The sequence below is a fragment of the Amblyomma maculatum genome, chromosome 7, assembly GCF_055883805.1.
Source record: "Amblyomma maculatum isolate TAMU_Amacu chromosome 7, ASM5588380v1, whole genome shotgun sequence".
NCBI lineage: Eukaryota > Metazoa > Arthropoda > Arachnida > Ixodida > Ixodidae > Amblyomma > Amblyomma maculatum.
Genome location: NC_139350.1, coordinates 83606889 through 83626134, shown reverse-complemented (window position 1 = coordinate 83626134; position 19246 = coordinate 83606889). Strand labels below are relative to the sequence as shown.

Sequence of the window (19246 nt, the reverse complement as noted above, 5' to 3'; positions counted from 1 at the left end):
TTTGTCTTCTGGCAGATGCAGTTATGCTTCTTCTTTTTCTGATGATGATGATGATGATGGTGGTGGTGGTGGTGGAAATCCTGCCATAGTTGTGAATACCACCAAATTCATTAAATGTAACTGTGCTTAGCTTCAAAACACCACATCTGTCCTCGCTAAACGTCCCTCTTGCTGCTTATTGCCTGCTTATTTCCACCAAACCTTAGTTCCCATTATCTGCGGGAACTTCTTAAACGAGGAAATGGAGACACTGCGTACTGCTTACATTATCATAACGTTCCCATTTATCATGTAGGCAAAGGGTGTGGCCTTATGATGGCTTCCGCCTTTTTGCGGCAAATATCTAGCACATGTGTCCGACACCCTGTCGCCTGTTTGACGTCTTGCAGCGATAAGTCAGGTTCCCTTTGGCCACATATCTGAAGTGCGGTTCCGTAGAATTGCTAGGCGAAAAGCGTGCGCCTTGCCCTGAAAGGTGTACCTTCTTAGGATGCTTGAATCTGACATGGATTTGCTGCATGAACCCTTTTTGGGAACATCGAGGTATAGAACTTTTTTTTTGGTTAACGTCGAAGTCTTCCTGTTCCGTCCATTCCTTTCACATATGAACTAATATGTGACATATTCTAAGTAAGCTGGCGAGGGCATTCCTTCTGCACTGCAGTCTCATTCTTACCTTTCCACAGGTTTGGGCGCCAGATGGCTTCGGCGCTTCACTACTGCCATCGAAACAACGTGCTGCATCTGGACGTCAAGCCAAGCAACGTACTAGTCCACAACGGAGACTGCAAACTGGCCGACTTTGGAAGCAGTGCTATCCGTGGTTCCAAGCCCAAGGTCGGCTGAATTCCTCTCTCCACGCCGATCAGGCTTGTCTTAACATCTTTTTCAAGTGTCATGGCCATCATAGCGACACTGACCAGATCCTTGCCTAATAACGCCAAAATGATTGAACCCAGAAGCCGATAAATGGTGGCATAAATTTCCCTGCAAATGAACCAGACGTTAAATGTAAGTATAGTTAGCCACTTTTTTAATGGCAACGTGCAAGGGCCGACTGCCCGGCCCGGTGGTACCGAGGCGAAGCAGAGCGGAAAGCGAAAGAAGAAATGCGCATGCGCTCCGATTATGCTGCTGCGTCATCTGCTTGGTTGTTCTGCATCGTGCGAAGCAGCCTTCGCGAAGAAAGATTTATGGTTGCATTATGAGAGCGCTTTCTTCGTGTTTTGTTTGCTGCGGGTTTCTTTCTTTCTTGACGGGACCAAACGCGAAACGTTTTAAGCACGACGCTAGGCTCATCTTGTGCTTGAGCTACCGTTTCTATGACGTTTCCTTTAAATAATTTATTACGCCTATATCGAAATTCTGTTACAATTATTTATTCGTAAGTAACGATTGAAGCTTGTTTCTTGGAAGGTTTTCTTTTATACTGGAAATCTGTGCTCTTTTAGATATCAACCGTACTGCATAGCGGATGGCAGAAGTGGTTGCAGCTTTTTGGGGATGCATACATTGCAGGCGATTATGGGCAAGGGCGGCGTCGATTTAATCAGAACGTCCAAGCAGACGACGCTCTGTCTCGCATAATTATGTTGTTTTTTCTGGCGCAGCAGCGCCGAGCAGTCAGCGCTCGCGCGATACCTTTAAAAGCGTGGCCAACAGTTAAATGACGAAGAGCTGGTGCCATCCTGTATTGTTAGATTACCTCGTTCTAAGCACACAAACGCTACATTTAGTGCAGACAGAAATTTTGTAAATAGAAACAAAAATGTTGCATAGGTGTCGCCGCTACTGGTCACTTTGGTGGCAAAGCTGCGAAGATATCAATACCAAGTTTGTATTCGAATGTTAGCTTCTCTTAGCTCCATGTCGTTCATGGCGTCCATGGCGTCCTCAGCGCCACTTGCGAACTTCATTTGAAAGGTTGCAAAGTGGAGAGAGCGAGATCCCCTCTGCACATTTAGGGGAGAGAAGAGAGGGGAAATTGTGGAAGGAAAGTAGAGAAAGAGAGAGTGACCTCTTGGACATCCGCCTCAGCTATCGGAAGTCATTTGTCTAAGACACACTACCGGACGAGGATGGGACAAGTTCCACCCGGCTGGGCAACCAGCTTTTATAGTAAAGGGGTGGGGTTGAAGAGGGCTTACAAACACCACTGAGCCATTTATGGGCAAATCCAGCTTCGAATACCTCAGCTTGCAAAGCGCATTTTGTGTAATCATGTTCCATCGGGGCTCAAGTTTTTACGCTCTATAAAATGTGTATTAACAAACGTACTTAACTGTGACAGCTGTAAGCAATCTTTCGAAAGAAGTTCACTTTCGAGCGTTACTGCAGACCTGAGAAAGTCCGAATCCAGCTCCTGCAGTCTGTCTTTGCGAGCAAACATTTGCAGGGAAGCACTTAAGTTACCTTGAGTGCGAATATGCGAAAGCATTGCGAGTTTCGGGCCTATTACTGTTATGAGTTCACTTCGCGTTTCATTGCTTTTCTGACGTGCACAAATTTACTTATGCATTACTGTACCTTTTTATCGCTGTTTTCAATGTTTCATTCTTTTTACCTTCTTGTTATTTATATATATGTTAAATTTTTTTGTTTTTACTTTGTTTTTGTTTCTCCTCATTTCATTTTTTCTTGCGTACTTTATCCACTTTTGTTATCATTTTTTTTTATTTCCTTTCTCACCGCGCCCTCGAGAGTCTTTACGCTAGACAAGGAGAATTATGGACACTGACACTGATCGGTTGAGGGATGTTGAAGGTACCGCCCCAATTTTCCTCTTTAATAAGATTACAAATTTTTGGCTAGTTTTCTTCGCGGCCGTATGCAGCTATTAGACCCGTACTTATAGGATCGTCCCAAGTCTGTGGTATCAAAGGCCGCAATATGCAGACCCGTACCTATATTGCATGCTCGGTATTCGAGACTATCGATGAGACTGACCAAATAGTTCGAATTCAGACTGACCTTGCGAAAGCGTTCGTCACAATTTCTTGTTCGCGATCTCGGAGCATGTAAATATAGTGACATTTTTCTCAATGGCATGAGGCTGTGCTATGAGTATGACAATAATGCTGTGCTTTAAGGCACTCAAGCCTTTTTCTCCGAAAGCTTTTCGCCAAGGTCGTCCATTGTCGCCTGTGTTGTTGTCCCTACACCTTGAACCCCTATCTGTAAGCACCATTAACAAAGCAGTTAATTTGTTCTCCCCCTAGCTAACTGTGAAATTGAGGATTTGGACTATGCTGTTGACGTTACGTTTTGTTCTGACAAAAAGAGTGCACTCGAGGCTTTACATTTGACTGAACAGTTTACGAGGTATGAGGTGCGGCTCTTAATTTAGACAAATCCAAATGATTTTTGGGGGGTCAATGGGGTACGAAGCAGTCTTTTTGGTGGCATAAGCTGGGATTGTAGCTCACTACACTACCTAGAGGTTGCTCTGCACCAGGTGTGCCACAGGGAAGCATATTAGGATTCATAAATCTTGGCTATGAGGCGAGAAACCCAGGCTTGGAAGGGTAGTGAATTTTCGGTGTTTCTCGTACGCAAGTCTGCAAAGCATTTTGTTTGCAAAGATTTCCTACGTCCCGCATGTCCTGCATTGTGCGAGAAAAGAGGTGCAGGAAAACGAAAAATATTAGCAGCGTGCTTGTTGTGCTCTCAGTGGGAGCCCATGCGTTGTGACAGCCAGTCTCTTCCGATATATAGTTGGGGCCCCTGTTCATTTGTTCTTGTATAAACTTGTTTCGCTTTTCATTTTTTTTTTCAGTTGGCAAACCATCCACTTTTAGTAGGTATGCTTATTAGATACTATAGTGCTCATTCGCCCCATTTATTTACAACGATTAGACAAGCGCGTGAAAGGAGTCTGCGGGAATTCCTTAAGGACTTTGTCGACACCTTCAATTTTCTCAGTGCTCGCTTTTTTTTTTTATTTGCCTGTATATCTACTCAAGGGGCAGATGACCTAGGTCCTTACTGAATATATGTTTCCTATATAGTTGTGTCGGCAGCCTTATCTGGGGTTTCTCGACGCTAGCGTTTTAAATCGCGCTAAGCGCATGTATATTCCATCTGCTGCTAAAATGTTCTTTTTTAAATTGCGCGCATCAACTCTCCCTGTCAAGGTATGGCTTTACGCTGAAGAGGTGGTTGTGCCATGGCAGGTGAATTACCTCCTGTTTAAGACGCCAGAAACCACTGATCATTGTTTTATTCAGTGGCGTGATCCTGCATTCTTCTGGGATATATGACAGCCAACGCTTAAGAATGACATTGAACACAAGCCATATAGTATACGGTCTTTGCATGTTCAGAAAAAAATATTGCGTGTCTTGTGATTTATTTATAGCAATGGGAGTAGTTTGTGGAAGAGCCGAGTGATGGGCCGCAGTGCCGAATCTCCACGATCATCGAAGTCAGGTTTCCGAGAGTAGTGCACTTTGTTGCGGAGACTTCATGCAATCCTGGAAGGGCCGCTTAGTTGGCTACCTCATCTCAATGCTTGTGTGTGTCTCCCAGAATGTTGACATTTGCAATGGTGGGGAATTGCTGGGTATGAAAAGCTCGCATTATACATCCTGGTGAGTTGAAACATGACCTGTTTGATTTTCTCTTTTTCGGAAGTCTTCCCATACAATAAAGAAAAACAATAGCCCTCAGTAGTAGTTAGCACGCTCGGCTGAGACATGGAAGGGTGATGGTTCTAGTCATGACATGGACGTGATTATTATTCTTACTAATGATTTACAGCTCGTGGTGACACATTCTGTTCAGTTTATGGTCACACCCCTCATGAGGCAAGAAATGTACTCGCATTAAAATATTTTGCCGTTCAATGACATCCAACGTTCAAATATTTACGTTACCCACTCGCAACCACCCCAGAATTCTTTTGTGTCTGTGGGTCTCGGTAACTAGGCTACCGCTCTATTTGTTTTCAGGCTGATAATGCGGTGTCATTCTCGACCTTGACATCGCGAGGGTTTGATCATGGCGCGGGGAGACATTTTTGTCGTTTTTTTTTAATCAAAGGTTCACTGCCACTGATATAACTGTCACCATATCTAGAAAAAGTCAAAGAATAGATATTGTCTTAGAACTATAATTATATAATTATCGATTATAATATTCAGCAAGGGTGGGGGAAAACGTTGTGGAGCAGTTATCTGTGCAAAAAATGAGCAGATGAATATATTAATGGGACAGACCAACATTTCTCGCAAGCGCCTCGGCTGGATAAGCGATTTTGATACTCAGAGTGCAATGACATCTTTCATGAAAGTACACTCTAAGATAATCACTTGGGTCAGCTCCAGATGGAGCTCATGGCCGCAGGCGGCAAACTCAGTATGGCTCAGGCAGACCAACACCATGTTGATCAGCAAGCCAATGGGGGAGCTTGAGTGCAGCTTACTGTGCCGATGACGGCGTCATCTGCCCGAAATATATTATTTCGCAAAGTTATGGCTTAAGCGGGGTAGGAGAATAGACTGCTGGAATAAATGAAGAAGGTAGCCTTTTTATGTTGCTAACATCCAGCCCATTAGCGGCGCAGGAGCGTTTTGTAAACCTCAAGTGCGGTAGCCTATTGGGACCGCCATACATGCTATTATTTCGAAACCTTTTATAATAACAGCTGCGTTTGGTGTTTTTGCGAAGTTTGTTAGGTATTGTGGGGCGGTTCAGGTTTCTACAATAACTGTTGCTTAAGAATGGAAGGTAGGTGGACATGGGCTTACAGGCATGCTCTAACGCTGCAGATCTCGACATTCAGTTCACATGATTCCTACAGTTAGGGCTAGTATGTACGAAACACAGTAGAGCTCTGAATGCCTGTTCTTTTACCCGGAGGAGGGTGAGGTTGCATGTTTTTCTACAGTTCGCTCAACCCGCAAAACATGGCGGCACTGCAGTCCTGCAGTCGTTACTCCGAGCTTTGCGCCTGTCATCAGTTTACACCTCGTCAGAAGGAAACAGAAATGCGCATTGTCTACTTTTCTCATATAAATATGTTTCTATGATTTTAATGTTTGCCATTACTTGCTGCTGTATAGTTCATCCCACACACATACGCACACGCACACACCTTAATCTTCTGTGCTTCTTACTATTGCTTGAATCTTGTCGGAGTTGCTGCACTGCTATCAAGAGATGTTGCACTCACGCCATCACTTCTTAAGTCGCAAGAGGCACATGCTAGAGGCAAAAGAACGAGAAAAGAGCCATCAAAATACGACACCAAGCAGATTGGTATCACATTACGTGCGTGTGTCTTCTTTACGAAGTTCCTGCACCTCCTGCTTGTGTCCGCGCCCTGGACAGGTTTGCGGCACGGTGCAGTACATGGCCCCCGAAGTACTGCAAGGCCAGCGTCCGGAATTCAGCGCCGACGTCTACTCCCTGGGCGTCGTCCTCTGGCAGTTGCAGACCGGCGCCAGACCGTTCGGCGACCTCCACCAGCACGCTGTCATGTTTCAGGTGGGCGTCACTAACTGCACTGATCGATGGGCTAGGGACGCAAATAATGCTCGTCGCCTCATTTTTGGCGCAGTGCATCTCTCTCGTAGTGCGAACGTTCTTTCCTTCTGTTAGTACGGGCTACTAAAGGGGCTAGAAGGAATGCCCTCGCCGCTGCTCGTATTATGCGCGTCTTGTGGCAAATCCGCCCTCTGTATATGCATCTAAGCCGTGGGCGTGTGAGAAAAAAAAAATAGTTACAACTGGCGCGCAGGCAATTCGCAGATCAGGAACTCATTTCGCACCTGACTGGTACACAGGACCAGCGTTTCGGGAAACGTAAACTGCATCGAGTTGGCAATTCGGTTTGTGGGAAGGTAGAGCTCCACGTCGGCATCTGGTCGTCGAGCTTTTCTGGAGGTCTTCTTTCGCACACCTCTCAGATGCAGATGTTTACAGTGGCAGAGGGACTAAAACAGACAAGGTGCGTAATAGGGTCTCTTATTCTCAAGTGCACTTTAATCCGGTGTGCACAGGAACATGTGAAATGATACTGCCCATATTAGTATACATATCCCAGAGGTTCTGAACTGTAACTGGCTGTGAAGTGTGAGCGCCCATACAGTTTGGTGAAGTCTTCGGGTCGCTCTTAATGCAGCAGGAGCGGCTGCGCGACCGCCCACTGCCGCTCACTTGCATCGAGAAGAGGATGCGCAGTGTTGGCCTTAGGGGTGGGCGACCAGTGGGGTCGCTCAGGGCGCCAGCAGGAAGGGGGCGCCGATCTGGCCTGTGGATGCCGCGCCACCCCTCCCAAATCCATATCCTCTGCCACAGGACTTCCCTATCTGTTCTGGTGCACGCCAAAAATGGCGAATGGGCGTTTTTAAAAACCGCCTTGGGAGGATTTAGGACGTGGCAGGCTAGGCACTATCGGCGACCGCCGTTAATACGATGTAGTTTTTGCACTGGCATGTTTAGGTAGTCAAAAAATGTGTGTATATGGCATCGCGCATCGCATTGCAGACATGTGAGACTGGAGTTTCCCAAGGCAATCTGCAATTTTTCAATTGACGGTTTAAACTTTGAGTAACAGAAAATTGTGTTGTGGTCTGGCCGCGACTCCCAACAGCAGCCGGTTAGCCTTACTCCCCTAGGACAAGCAGTGGTTTTAAAATCTTGGCTAATTTTACCTAGCACACCGGCTGTATACTAAGCCTGTATTTGGATATTCTTTTTTTAAACTTAATTTTTTATTTATATGGTTATTTTGGTTTCGTTAGGGGGTTTAATGTCCCAAAGCAACTCAGGCTATGAGAGACACCGTAGTGGAGAGCTCCGGCAATTTTGACTACCTGGGATTCTTGAACGTGCACTGACATCGTATAGCCCACGGGCGCCTTCCTTTTCGCCTCCAATGAAAAGAGGCCGCCGCAGCCGGTATTCGATCCCACATCCTTGGACATTGAGCGCCCTAACCACTTGCACCCCGACGGCGGGGCTATTTATATGTTTAATTTGAAACTCATGTCGTACAGTAATTTCATTTGTAGGCTGATTTTTCCTCCGTGTGGTGCATAATGGCAGGTGACATTGGGTCTACGTCACTCGTTTTATTTTTTTTTATTCTAATGGAGGGATTAAGATGGGGTGGCTACAAGATGTCTCTGAATCACAATTCGCGGGAAGGATGAAAGGAGGCGCTTGGCAGTCGGAGCGCTGCGCAGCTTCCAGCTGGAGGAAGGGAAGTGTCAAGCCGTCGTACGAGCAAAGCACACACCAGCACGAACGCTTTCTTCTTTCTTTTTTCTTAGCAGTGAGGGGCGGGCAGGCTAGCGGCTAGCCAACGTAGACTGCGCGGTTTCAAACCAGTGACGGCGTGGAGCTGCCCTCGTTCAGGCACAGAGCAGTATGCACGCTCGCTTTTTTTCTCCCTTCGTTCCTTTTTTTTTTCTAGCAGTGAGGTATGGGCTGATTTGGCCTGAGCGGCAGCGGAGGTGTCGCTAAAGATCTGACTGCTTCTGTGCGCAACGCGTTAAAGCACAGGGCTCAATAGGCCGTTTTTTTTTTCGAAAGCAACACTACGTCAGCCGCTTCGCCTCTTCAGCACATTGTCGTACCTTCGCTATAGTGCCTCCGCCGCGGCGCCGACTCCACGAATGACTTAGAGGCGTCACCTAGCAACTGCAGTAGCTGCCCCGCTGCGCTGCGCCAGATGGCGCCGCCGCCGGCGCTAGCTTCGCTAGATGTGCATAGTCATGGCCGGTCTCGAGGGAGAGGGCGCGCGCTCTTTCTTACGGCCTTCTCAATCGCCGCGTGAACAATGGGAATTTTTCTCCTTGAGTCACGCTCTCCGCCGCCGCAAGGGGCGCGACCTGCTCACCGTTCGCTCCGCATCTGCTTCAGTGGCGGCGGGTAGCTTTTGCCTGATTTCGCGCTGTCGCCCGCGGGTTTCGTGGTGAGTGCAGCCCCTAAATGAAAGATTACAGAAGGTAGATGCTGCAGCGGCATCCTGTCAACGTGCTACACACGTGAATGGAGTCTTTATATTAAAAAAACACTGTCGCTCAGCAAACGTTCGACAAGCATATGACATGTATTGCGGCATGGTATCTACTTTTGTTCATTTTAATCTGAATTTTTTCCCAATTCTGAATTTTTTCCTGTACAAGAAGATGAATAAAAAAATTAATGAGCAGTGATCACATCGAAGCTTCTTCAAGGCAAACATAACAGCGACAATAGCAAAACTGTCTTTCAGCGCTAGATGAGAAACCATTGATGTAGCACCGAAGATGAAAATAATTTTATAAAAATGTAATGTAAGTTGCACAATGCTTACATGACATAAAAACGCTTTTAAGTTTTGTTATCAATTTTGCTATAATTTATAGACCAGCAAATGTTTTATGTTGTATTATAAACATTATTTTAATTTTGCAAATAAACGTTGGTTTAATGAAATGTTTGCATGATATCATAACTATTTCATGAAAAAAAAAAGAACAGGGAATCTATTTCAAGCACTAATTCCTAGCAATATTTTCTTTCTTTTTCTAGTATGTTTTTGAACTAATAATTCCTTGTAACTATCTGTGCAGTAATGCCTGCCTTAGAGAGCAATCGCTGCCCCATTATTTTGGTATAATGCTTTGCTTATTACACATTCGGCACTGTTACTCAAGGGACACTCCTCAATAATGGATATAAAAACTTTTGACTGTGCTATTTATTCAGAGGTGACTATAGGAGTTGTATGTCGCGCTGTATTGCGTAGCTGTGTACCGTCACCAATGGTACGTAGGCTACATGCTCGTGCAGGGTTGTTTTATCATTTTCAAGAACGCTAGTATAATGCTGCACATATATTAGATATATGTTGTTAAAATATTTATAGAAAGGTTATGCTAACGTTTATTTATAGCTCTATTAGGCGTTAAAAAAAAAAGAACGTTAGGAACACCGAAATAACATTTGACCAAAACTGAAATTGAACACTACTGTAATATTTTGAGCGATAGCTGGGCTGAAATGGAGGAGAACAAAGCCAAACAGCATCAAAGCCAAATGCATTTATGACAGAAAATCTGATGCAGTGTTCGGCTTCCGAGACAAACCTAATAGTGACACTGCCGGCAATTCAAAGGAAATCCTTGCGAACAGAGTCCTTCGCTTTGTGCTTAATGGCATCTGCAGTTCCTATAAAATTCCCTGCGCGTACTATTTTACGAAGCAGCTGAGCGGGAGAGACCTATTTGCTTGGACAAAGGAAGTAATAGTTGCCGTTGAATCATGCGGCTTTTTGGTGGTACGCATCGTGACGGACAATTATTCTGCGAACACCACTATGTTTAAGCTTATGGGCAATGGCTGCCTGTCTACAGTGGTGAATCATCCACACGATCCTGATCGAGTGATTTTCCTCAGCTTCGATCCTTGCCACGTGCTAAAAAACATTCGGAGCCAGTTTCTTGAGCGCGAGCTGACAGATGGTTCGGGTATCATCAGCGGGGCATTTGTCCAAAAACTTTACGAGCTCCAGAAAGGAATGACGGTCAAGCCAGCACGGAACCTAATCAGGAAGCATGTTTACCCGTCAAATTTTGAAAAGATGAATGTGCTGCGGGCTGTGCAAATATTCTCGCCCCAGGTAATCGCAGCAATAGAACATCTGCAAGAAAACACAAAAGGAGACCCTGCCCTCTACGTATTCAGACTGGCTAGCTCCACAATCCATTTCATGAAAACAATCAAACAATGGTTTGATATTCATGACACCACTTATGCTGGAAGCGGTAAAAAGAGACCAATAAATGACGCAAGTGATACTCGATTGCAGTGGCTTACAATTGAGTTCACCTGCTATATCAAAAACATCCAAGAAACTTCAAGGGCGTTAAAGCAGGACACTTTCACCGAAGAAACATATCAAGCACTACTGTTCACCACGAAGTCTACTGTACAAGTGGTAGAATACCTCCTGCGAAAAGGTGTCGGCTCCGTCCTCACCAAGAAACTCAATAGCGACCCCATTGAGGCTCTCTTCGGAAAACTAAGGCAAATGTGCGGAGGGAACGACATGCTAGATGCGAGAGCCGTAACAGCGGCACTTGACCACATTGTCAAGATGGAAGTTTCATCTGGGAGCCAAATCAAGGCACCTAGTGTCGACACCGACGAAATCATTTCAGCTCTTGCGCAATCAGTAAATGAGGAATTGAAAGAAGTGATGGTATCTCCTGTCATCCCATTACCCACTGTCACGTATTCTGGTTTAGCTTACGTCGCTGGATACATTGTGAAGTTAATCAGTGACTTCGGGTGTGACGCTTGTGCTATCCTTCTTGAAACCAGCGAAAGAAGCAGCCCCATGTACACTATTCTGCGAGGACAAGATTCTAGCGGATTACGTTATCCAAAAGCAGAGTTTGTAGCCCTCTTGGACAAGGTTGTGTCTTTTTTTTGAAAAAGCTGTCGTGCACCTACCACACACAAATGTCCTTGAAGTCCTTCAAATCTTAATCCAGCCAGAACTTGAGAACTCACCTTTGCTGAGTTGCCCGGAAGGCATTGACAATAGCCATGCTATAAGGTCCGCTTCTTTAATATGTGAGAAATTTCTCAGAATCCTTCTTGTCAATTATGCTAAGAAAGTGACAGACAGGAACGAAAGGCCAGCTCCTTATGTGCACAAACCGTCCAGAAAGATTTTGAGACTTTAATTTTCTAGCTGCATGTACTGTTTTGATGAATGAGTGCAATGTGTTAACTTTGAAGGACATTTTTTTTTTATTATTGCTTGCCGCTCTTTTCACTTATGCATATCTGTTTGTGCCCATTTCCTTGATTAAATGTTTTTTATCCCTGTATTAAACTGACTACGACTGTCTACGTGTGCGTCAGTCGCGAGACTACGTATACATCTGCTGTCTTTCAACCTACTGATTTGTTTTAAACGAAGCTAGAACAGCCCACTTCACTAGACAACTGAAATTTTAACTGTATGCGTAAATTTTTGTTCCTTACTCTGAATCTGAGACGTGCTATGAATTTTCGTCAGGGCCTCTTTTGCTCTAAACGAAAACGGCAGCGGTTGACAGAATATCCACCGAAGTTTGCCATGCACTAGCGTCAGGTCGCGCTATACATGCTTACAGCTTTCAAAGGCACAGTGCATAAAATGGTACATATAGTTTTGTGAAAAATTTAGGGGCAAAAAGTGTTGATGTAAGTGCACCCGAGACTTCATTCGACCGTGCGCGACAGCACTGACGAAGGCGCGCGCGCTCTCGCGCGCACGCGCATTATTGACTATTTTATTGCTCATACACGATAAATCAGACGCTGATTACGGCTTCTTCCTATAAGCCATATGGGGTGAAATATCAGGACCTGCCGGTTGCAACCGATGCGGGCGGAGCGAAGAGCGAGCGCGCGTTTCCCTTGCGCGTGAACGGCTGTAGCGGAGGAGCAGCAGTGGGGCGGTGGCGACCCCACCGAGGCGCGGCGGGCGGTGGAAACAGACCCCATTGGAGAGGCCGTAAGAGAAGAGAGAAACGCGCTCTCCCTCGAGACCGGCCGTGGCATAGTAAGGGAGAGGATCTGTGGAGTCAAGGCGTTATGGAGAGCACCTCCCCCTCCCCGACACCCCCTCCCCCTTACTCCAACTTCCCCATCCCCCTGGTCGCCATGCCACAAAGTTGGCCAACATAAGACACGACCATTCCCTCCCCCCCCCCCCCCCCCTCCAGAAAAATAAACCATAGTAACCACCATCATCAGAGTTGGGAGAAGGCAGGCGAAAACGATGGAACGAAACAAGGAAGAGACAGCGCTCAAGAGACAAGAGAGCACGCTGCACGACTCGAGAAGCGTCGGAACGAAAACTCAGAAGTCGCTCAGCTTCCCAGAGTGGCTCTACAATAACTGTGGAAGAGGCCGGCTCAAGTTCTGCTTCTAGAGAAGAAGCTAAACTGCAGCGTTGGAATGAGACGCGACGTAGACGACGTGCTGAAGAAACGGAAGAAGAACGTGCTAATAAATTATAGAGATTAGCCAAGTTAATGGTGGTGGTGGTGGTGGTGGTGGTGGTGGTGGTGAGAAACTTTATGCGGCATCCCAACGCCTAACCACAAGCGAATCCTAAGTGGTAGCCAAGCAAGTTGCTTTCGCGACACCATTTTTTTAAGCAGAGTTTAACGAACCGCCAATTTTTGTGCCTTAAGTTACGGCCGTTATATAAAACAACTATAGAGACGGAATATTGTCTGTCCGTAAGCTAAGCAACATCATGTATAATTTCACAGCTTATTTACAAACGTCAACGTTTGCGCGCCCTTACAAGATCCTCTCAGTCTAGACAATTTTCTTTATCCGCCACTACAAAGCTGCATTTGTAGGGGCGCGCGTTCGTGCAAATAGCTTATGCGCATGTACTCAATATATTTGTGGGCCTGCATACTCAGTACTCTTGCACGTTTTCATTACAATGAGGAAAACAAACGCTCAATTCCTGCAGCAGACCCACGACTCCGAGTCTCTGCGTCGCTTTAAAAAAAAAACAAAAAAAAAAACGAAAGCAAAAGATTGCGAACGACAGCATCGGCGCTCACTCAAAACTTCGCATCGCGCGTTTTGACTGAGCAGCGCGCCTCTCGCAAGGCAAAAAAATAAATAAAATAAATAAAATAAAGATATGCAGTAGTTTAGCTGTGTTTAAACCTGGCAAGTTGCGCGAGCAATACTGCAATGGTTGCGCTTAAGTGTCTAGAGGCGCACGACACGCTCGTCTAGCAGCGGCTTGCGCTCGCTGTTTTGCTAGCCGTTGTTCACGTTCTTCAGTAGTCTCTTGAGCCCGTTGCCGTTTTCTGGCTTCGGCGCATCGCCGATGCTCTTCTTGTACGACTGCATAGCAACTGATTTACCCCGACGCGGACTCCTACTTCTCTGTTTCCACTTACACACCTGTTAGCGATCGACTTTCTATTAATGCGCAATTCCTTACCCTGGGCGGCGGCCGTCCGCCCCTTGGACCCTAAGTGATGCTTCCCGACCACCGCTTTGGCGCACTTGCCTGGATCTCGACGCGCGCATACAACATCGCACCTTGCTCGCGTCGCATGCAGTGAGAGAGTGCGATTCGGGGAACGCCAGGAGTGCGAAGTGCGTGAGGATGGAAGAGAGCGGTGCGTCAGCACGGAGCGCGGACGCTTGAAAACTGTGTGTGAACTTGCGTCACCCTTCCTCCCTTTCCTTACGACGCGGTTCAAGTGTCGACGCAGCTGCGGCTCAAGGTCAAGCACGGCGTCGCCGGAGATACGCGACGGCACGAAATCTGACGAAGTATTGCTTACGCAATAAAAAGATACACCCCATGTGTTACAGGATTGCGCAGCGAGGATCTGTCTGCAAAAGTATTCTCCTCGGCTTTACATGTCCAAATTGTCTTGACGGCACAAGATGGGGCCACATGCTTGGACAGCGCACGCAGACTTGACGCTTCGAGGCCCATCAGCGCGTGAGCAGGTGTGAGCACGGGAGCTGCGCTGTAGCAGGCCACGGTCATGACCTACTGTGGCCACGGTAGCTGATCGCTCCAATCTTCACGGTAATCGGTTCCTTTGTTTAACATGTTCCACCAGTTGACATTTCCTGGATGTCAACCGACCATGCGTTCATGGTTGCTGCTGATTCCTGCTTCGTCGCTTGCGAGCGGGTTGAAATCAAAAGTGCCTGACAATGCTGGTAACGTTCGTGCCTTCGGACCACGACCGGATTTCGGGCGAAACAATGTCGCAATACTTATGCTATGCTGAAGCGCTGCTCGAGGACGATATTGTTTTGCACGTGCGATCGCAAGCAGACAAAAAACGATACCCGTATCTGTTATTGGATTCTGTGTCAACGTGCCCACCAGCCTTGCCAGTTGAGGGCACCCGTGTGGCTTTGTCGCTATTTCTCGCTAATGGGACCTTATTTCTCGCATCTCTGACGTCCTCGCGCACTCGTACTCGGAGAGATCGAAACCCAAACTGGTCCTGATAATAATTACTTGAGCTGTGCTGGGGCTTTTTGAGTCACATTCCCACTGTTTTGGACCATCGTGGATCGATTACAGCAAAATTACCGAAACAGAAAATGTGCGTGTCTATACTCCTTTCAGAGGAACTTGCAATTCGTCGGCGAAAGTCCTTGGCCACAAACTGCACTAAGATGCGCCACTTAATCTTTTTTTTTTTTTTCACCTCTGCTTGTGCAGTGCCTTTGGAATGTGGAAACGACCCACTCCGCTGCAGAAGCAGAAAGATCGCGCTATTCGAGTCTTCTTTGATAAATGGAGACTTTATCGGTCCCTTCGTTTACAAGGTCCTAGTGCTATTACTTCTATTTAGCCTACCACAGTGCTCCTTAGTAATGCGTGTATTACTTGTGCCGTTTTGATGCTCGTCCCACTTATGTTTCTAGCAATTGTTGATTTCTTTGATATCTTTAAATGATGCAGTCACTATTTGCATTCCTCTCATGTGCACAAGTTTTATCTTTCGATGGCAGACATTTGCTTTTTTTTTTTTTTTTTTTTTTGGCTGTGATACATTTTCAGCGGCATATCTGCCTACAAAGGCGGTTGTCTGCCGCTTTTGGCGGCGCCATGGTGGTGACCATCGATTGGTACTATTAATTCACTGTTTCCTTTCGGGCTTCAGACCTTAAATTAGAGGTGTAAAATTTCATGCTGCGTTCAGACGCATTAGCAATGTTTTTTTTTTTTTTCAGAAAATCTTATAAAGAACGATTGCTTACAGAGGTAGCCTACTACTGATATATGTTTAACGCCAACATTAATGTAATTCTTATATTATTGCAAAATAAATTCCCTGCAGAACTTCTAGGTTGACAAACATTCAAGATTTGAGGTAAAGTTGTTCTGACGGACGCATTTACAACAGACTGCTCAATTCACTGGTCGCGCTTCGCAGAGGTTCGCACAGGGTGCTGATCGGAGTAAGGCCGGCCCTGAGGGTAAGGAAGCGTGTCTTCGTTCAAGTACAGTGGACGTATCTTCCAGTTTTTTTCTTTCTTTAAAACAGTGCTCCTTAAAGCTTAGTATGGCATTCGTTCCGCTGTTACCAGTGATACCCAGGTCATGTGAGGCCGCTTTTTAGACTTTTTAGTGGCCACGCTTTTTAGTGGCCACGGTGAAGGTGAGGTACAATTCCTAAGCAGTCGTGAAGATTGATGCAGCACGCTGGAGCCCTGGAAATCTTCGAAATCTTCGGACAGTGCGTTACCCTATTTAAACGCTACGCTCTTCTAGGGTCAAGCTTTCACTCTAATCTGGCGAATATGGCATATGGAGCACAGATAAGCGCTTGTATTGTCAGAGTGTTTAGGTGTGTAGCAAAGCCAAATCATCAATTTTGTGACTATTCGTACTTCTTCTGCAGTACAAATTGCATCATAATTAATTGGTCGTTTATTCAACGCTTGTCCCGTTCAGGGATAAATATCCGCGATGGCGTTGATGTAGAGAATCTGCCTCACGAAATAAAGGACAACGAAATAACTCCCGCTGCTGCGCAATTTTCGACAAGATAAAAAAAAAAAAATCTGAGTCGATGGCATATATTGTTGCACAATAAGGTTTCGGCTGCACCTAATTCTGGTTACCAGAGCGCCATAGCACTTCCTCACCAGAACAGGATTGGGGTATCTCGGTATAACCCTTGCCAAAAGCCTCCGCTCCGAACACACCTAAAATATCCGGCCCGAAGTCAGCAACTCCTTAGCAGCAGCGTTCAGACCTGTGTGCAGCAAGGGGAGCTCAAAATATCTGCCTCCAAGCATTACCTGACTGGAAGCAGAGTCTGGGAGGGTTTAAAGCCAGTGAGGCTACTCAAGCAGCGATGTTGAATCAGCTATAGATGGCATTATGTGAGATGCGAGTCTTAGACTACATGGACCGATATAGCACCCATATAGATATTCTTCCTGTCGTCCCCGTTTGTTCGCGCTGTTTTTTGGATGATGTAAAAAGCGGGTATTATGCTTTTAGGGTTCATTGGATGGGTGAAAATTGCGTGTAAATTTCTTATCGGTACAAATATACCAGTGTCCCAGATAACTTGAGTCAAGGGTTATAAAACTGGTTGCTCCCGCTGCCAGCCGTCTTGCGCGCTTAAGGCAGTATTTTTTGAAGGACATTAATTCTTAATAAGCTGGCTTTTCTAATTCACAAAATATTCACATTAGACAATAAATGTGATTGACAAAGTTGAAGATCCCAATCAGAATCCCCAATTCGATAATTTGCGATAAAAAGGCCTCAAGTGTATGTCTTTTTTTTCTGGCTCCAAAGAAATTCCTCGAAATAACAAAAAAAAAAAATCACGTGATTAGAGCATTCGCGCGCCACGATTGTGGTGCTTTCAGTCGTGGTTTGAGCGAACGAATTCAGCTACGGCCTTTGCTCGATCTGCCTACTGCAGCGGAGGCTGACAGGTTGCGATGGTTCCAGCGAGCTCTCCGCGCTAAAGGTGTTTTCATTCATTCATTCATTCATTCATTCATTCATTCATTCATTCATTCATTCATTCATTCATTCATTCATTCATTCATTCATTCATTCCGCACTCGCTGCCGCTTGCATCGTGAAGTGCGCCGGATGGCGGGTACGGGCGGGGAAACTATCGCAGATATATCGACCTGCCGCTGCAACGAGGCCGAAGGGACACGGTCGCAACTGATTTCGTTCACTCCAACCACGACTGAGAGCAGAGAATTCATATCGGGTGAATGCGCTGGTCGCGTGATTTTACTTATATTACGAGCTTAATTTCAGCTCAGAAAAAAAGATACACGTGAAGCTTTCTTTATCGCAAATGATGGAGTGGGAGATACTGAAGGTGCTCTCCAACGTGGCAAATACACATTTTTTATAATATAAATATTTAGTATATTAGAAAAATAACGCAATTAGCTAATTACTTAAGAGATAAAAAAATACCTTGCGTTGCGCAAGATGATGGAACTGGTTTCCAAGGCCTACGTGAAATATATAAATTTTTAACTCGTGGCTCAATTTAGCTGGGACATATCCAGGGTGTTTCAGCAAAGATGGACCATGCAAGTTTAAAAGCAAAACAGGCTTTCTGGGATATCGAGATGGCAACAGTGATGTTATGATCCTAGCGCTGGCGGGAATAATTAAACGTGGAAATCGTGTTAACGAGTGTGAAACTAATTTTGAATCGTTAATTTCAACTACTGAAGTTAGGTGCTTGATTGGAATAGCAAATTTGTAGGCCACTGCCAGTAATATTCATATCAGTTTTTACAATTCTGAAAACGCGGCTTTCTAAGTGGTGTGAAAAAAAAAAAAATTTGGCCACCGTGCAATCGTTTCTAAAAGCGCGTTGAAGTTGGCCGCATGTGGGCATTGAGCATGGTTATCGCTCTCGGATGCACGCGTTGTGATGGCCTGGGTGATATGCCGGCTGGGCACGGTCCGGGTACACTGTGCGTCGAATTTGTTAGAGTAGTTGCACGTAGGTTTGGGCCTGACAGTGAGACGTAGCGTGCATTTTGAAAAGACGACGTGAAGGACAGCTGTCAGTTGAAGAGAAGGCGGAAATGGCGCCGTTGCCTACATAACTGTATGCTCTCCAGCATTGCAGATGCTGACAGAGACAAACTAAAATACTGGCTGCTGTAAGAACAAAGCCGGAGGGGAACCTGAGGTGGCATGCGTATCGGCTGCAAAGAGGATTTTGAAAAATCATCGCATGCACCCATTCCATCTAAGTCTCCACCTGGAGTTAGCAAGCACGGACTTCCAGTGGCATGAGAACTTCTGCAATTGAGCACTGTAATGGAATCAGACAGAGAGCATGAATTTTTGAAAAATAAATATCGACAGACGAGGCGTAGGAAGGCCGGAGCTCCGTTGTAAACGCGTGCAATGCACACTACTCGTCCGACTTCAACTATCGTTGGCCACGAAAGCATAAGCCTAAAGTAAGAAGGTCTCTGAATATGTATTGATTTGGAACCGTGTAGCTTATTGAAGGGCCACCGACTGGGACATTTTACGCTGAAAGCTTTCAAGGGAGGAGTAGATTTTTTTCATGATCCTCCACTGAGCGTGGTAAAAGAAGTCTGTATTCAACATAAACACAGACTCCTTACTGCCAGTGCTTGGATAGTCACATGCCGTACCCTGCTTAAATGCAAATTTTCTGCAGCAGTGAATCGGACAGAGGGGTCCCGTTCTCTAGCTACCAAGGTC

At 45.8% G+C, this 19246-nt stretch overlaps 1 protein-coding gene across 3 annotated transcripts in view; it reads left to right on the top strand.

The window, feature by feature from the left end:
• Positions 1-19246, top strand: part of LOC146183771 (uncharacterized) — a 51260-nt gene that overhangs the window by 15455 nt on the left and 16559 nt on the right. The window contains exons 3-4 of one of the 3 annotated variants that reach the window (XM_084609195.1): positions 687-837; positions 6294-6486. In XM_084609195.1, the coding sequence (XP_084465321.1) occupies positions 687-837; positions 6294-6486 (344 nt within the window). The remainder of the gene's footprint in view (positions 1-686; positions 838-6293; positions 6487-19246) is intronic. The other 2 variants (XM_084609196.1, XM_084609197.1) reach the window with 2 other exon arrangements.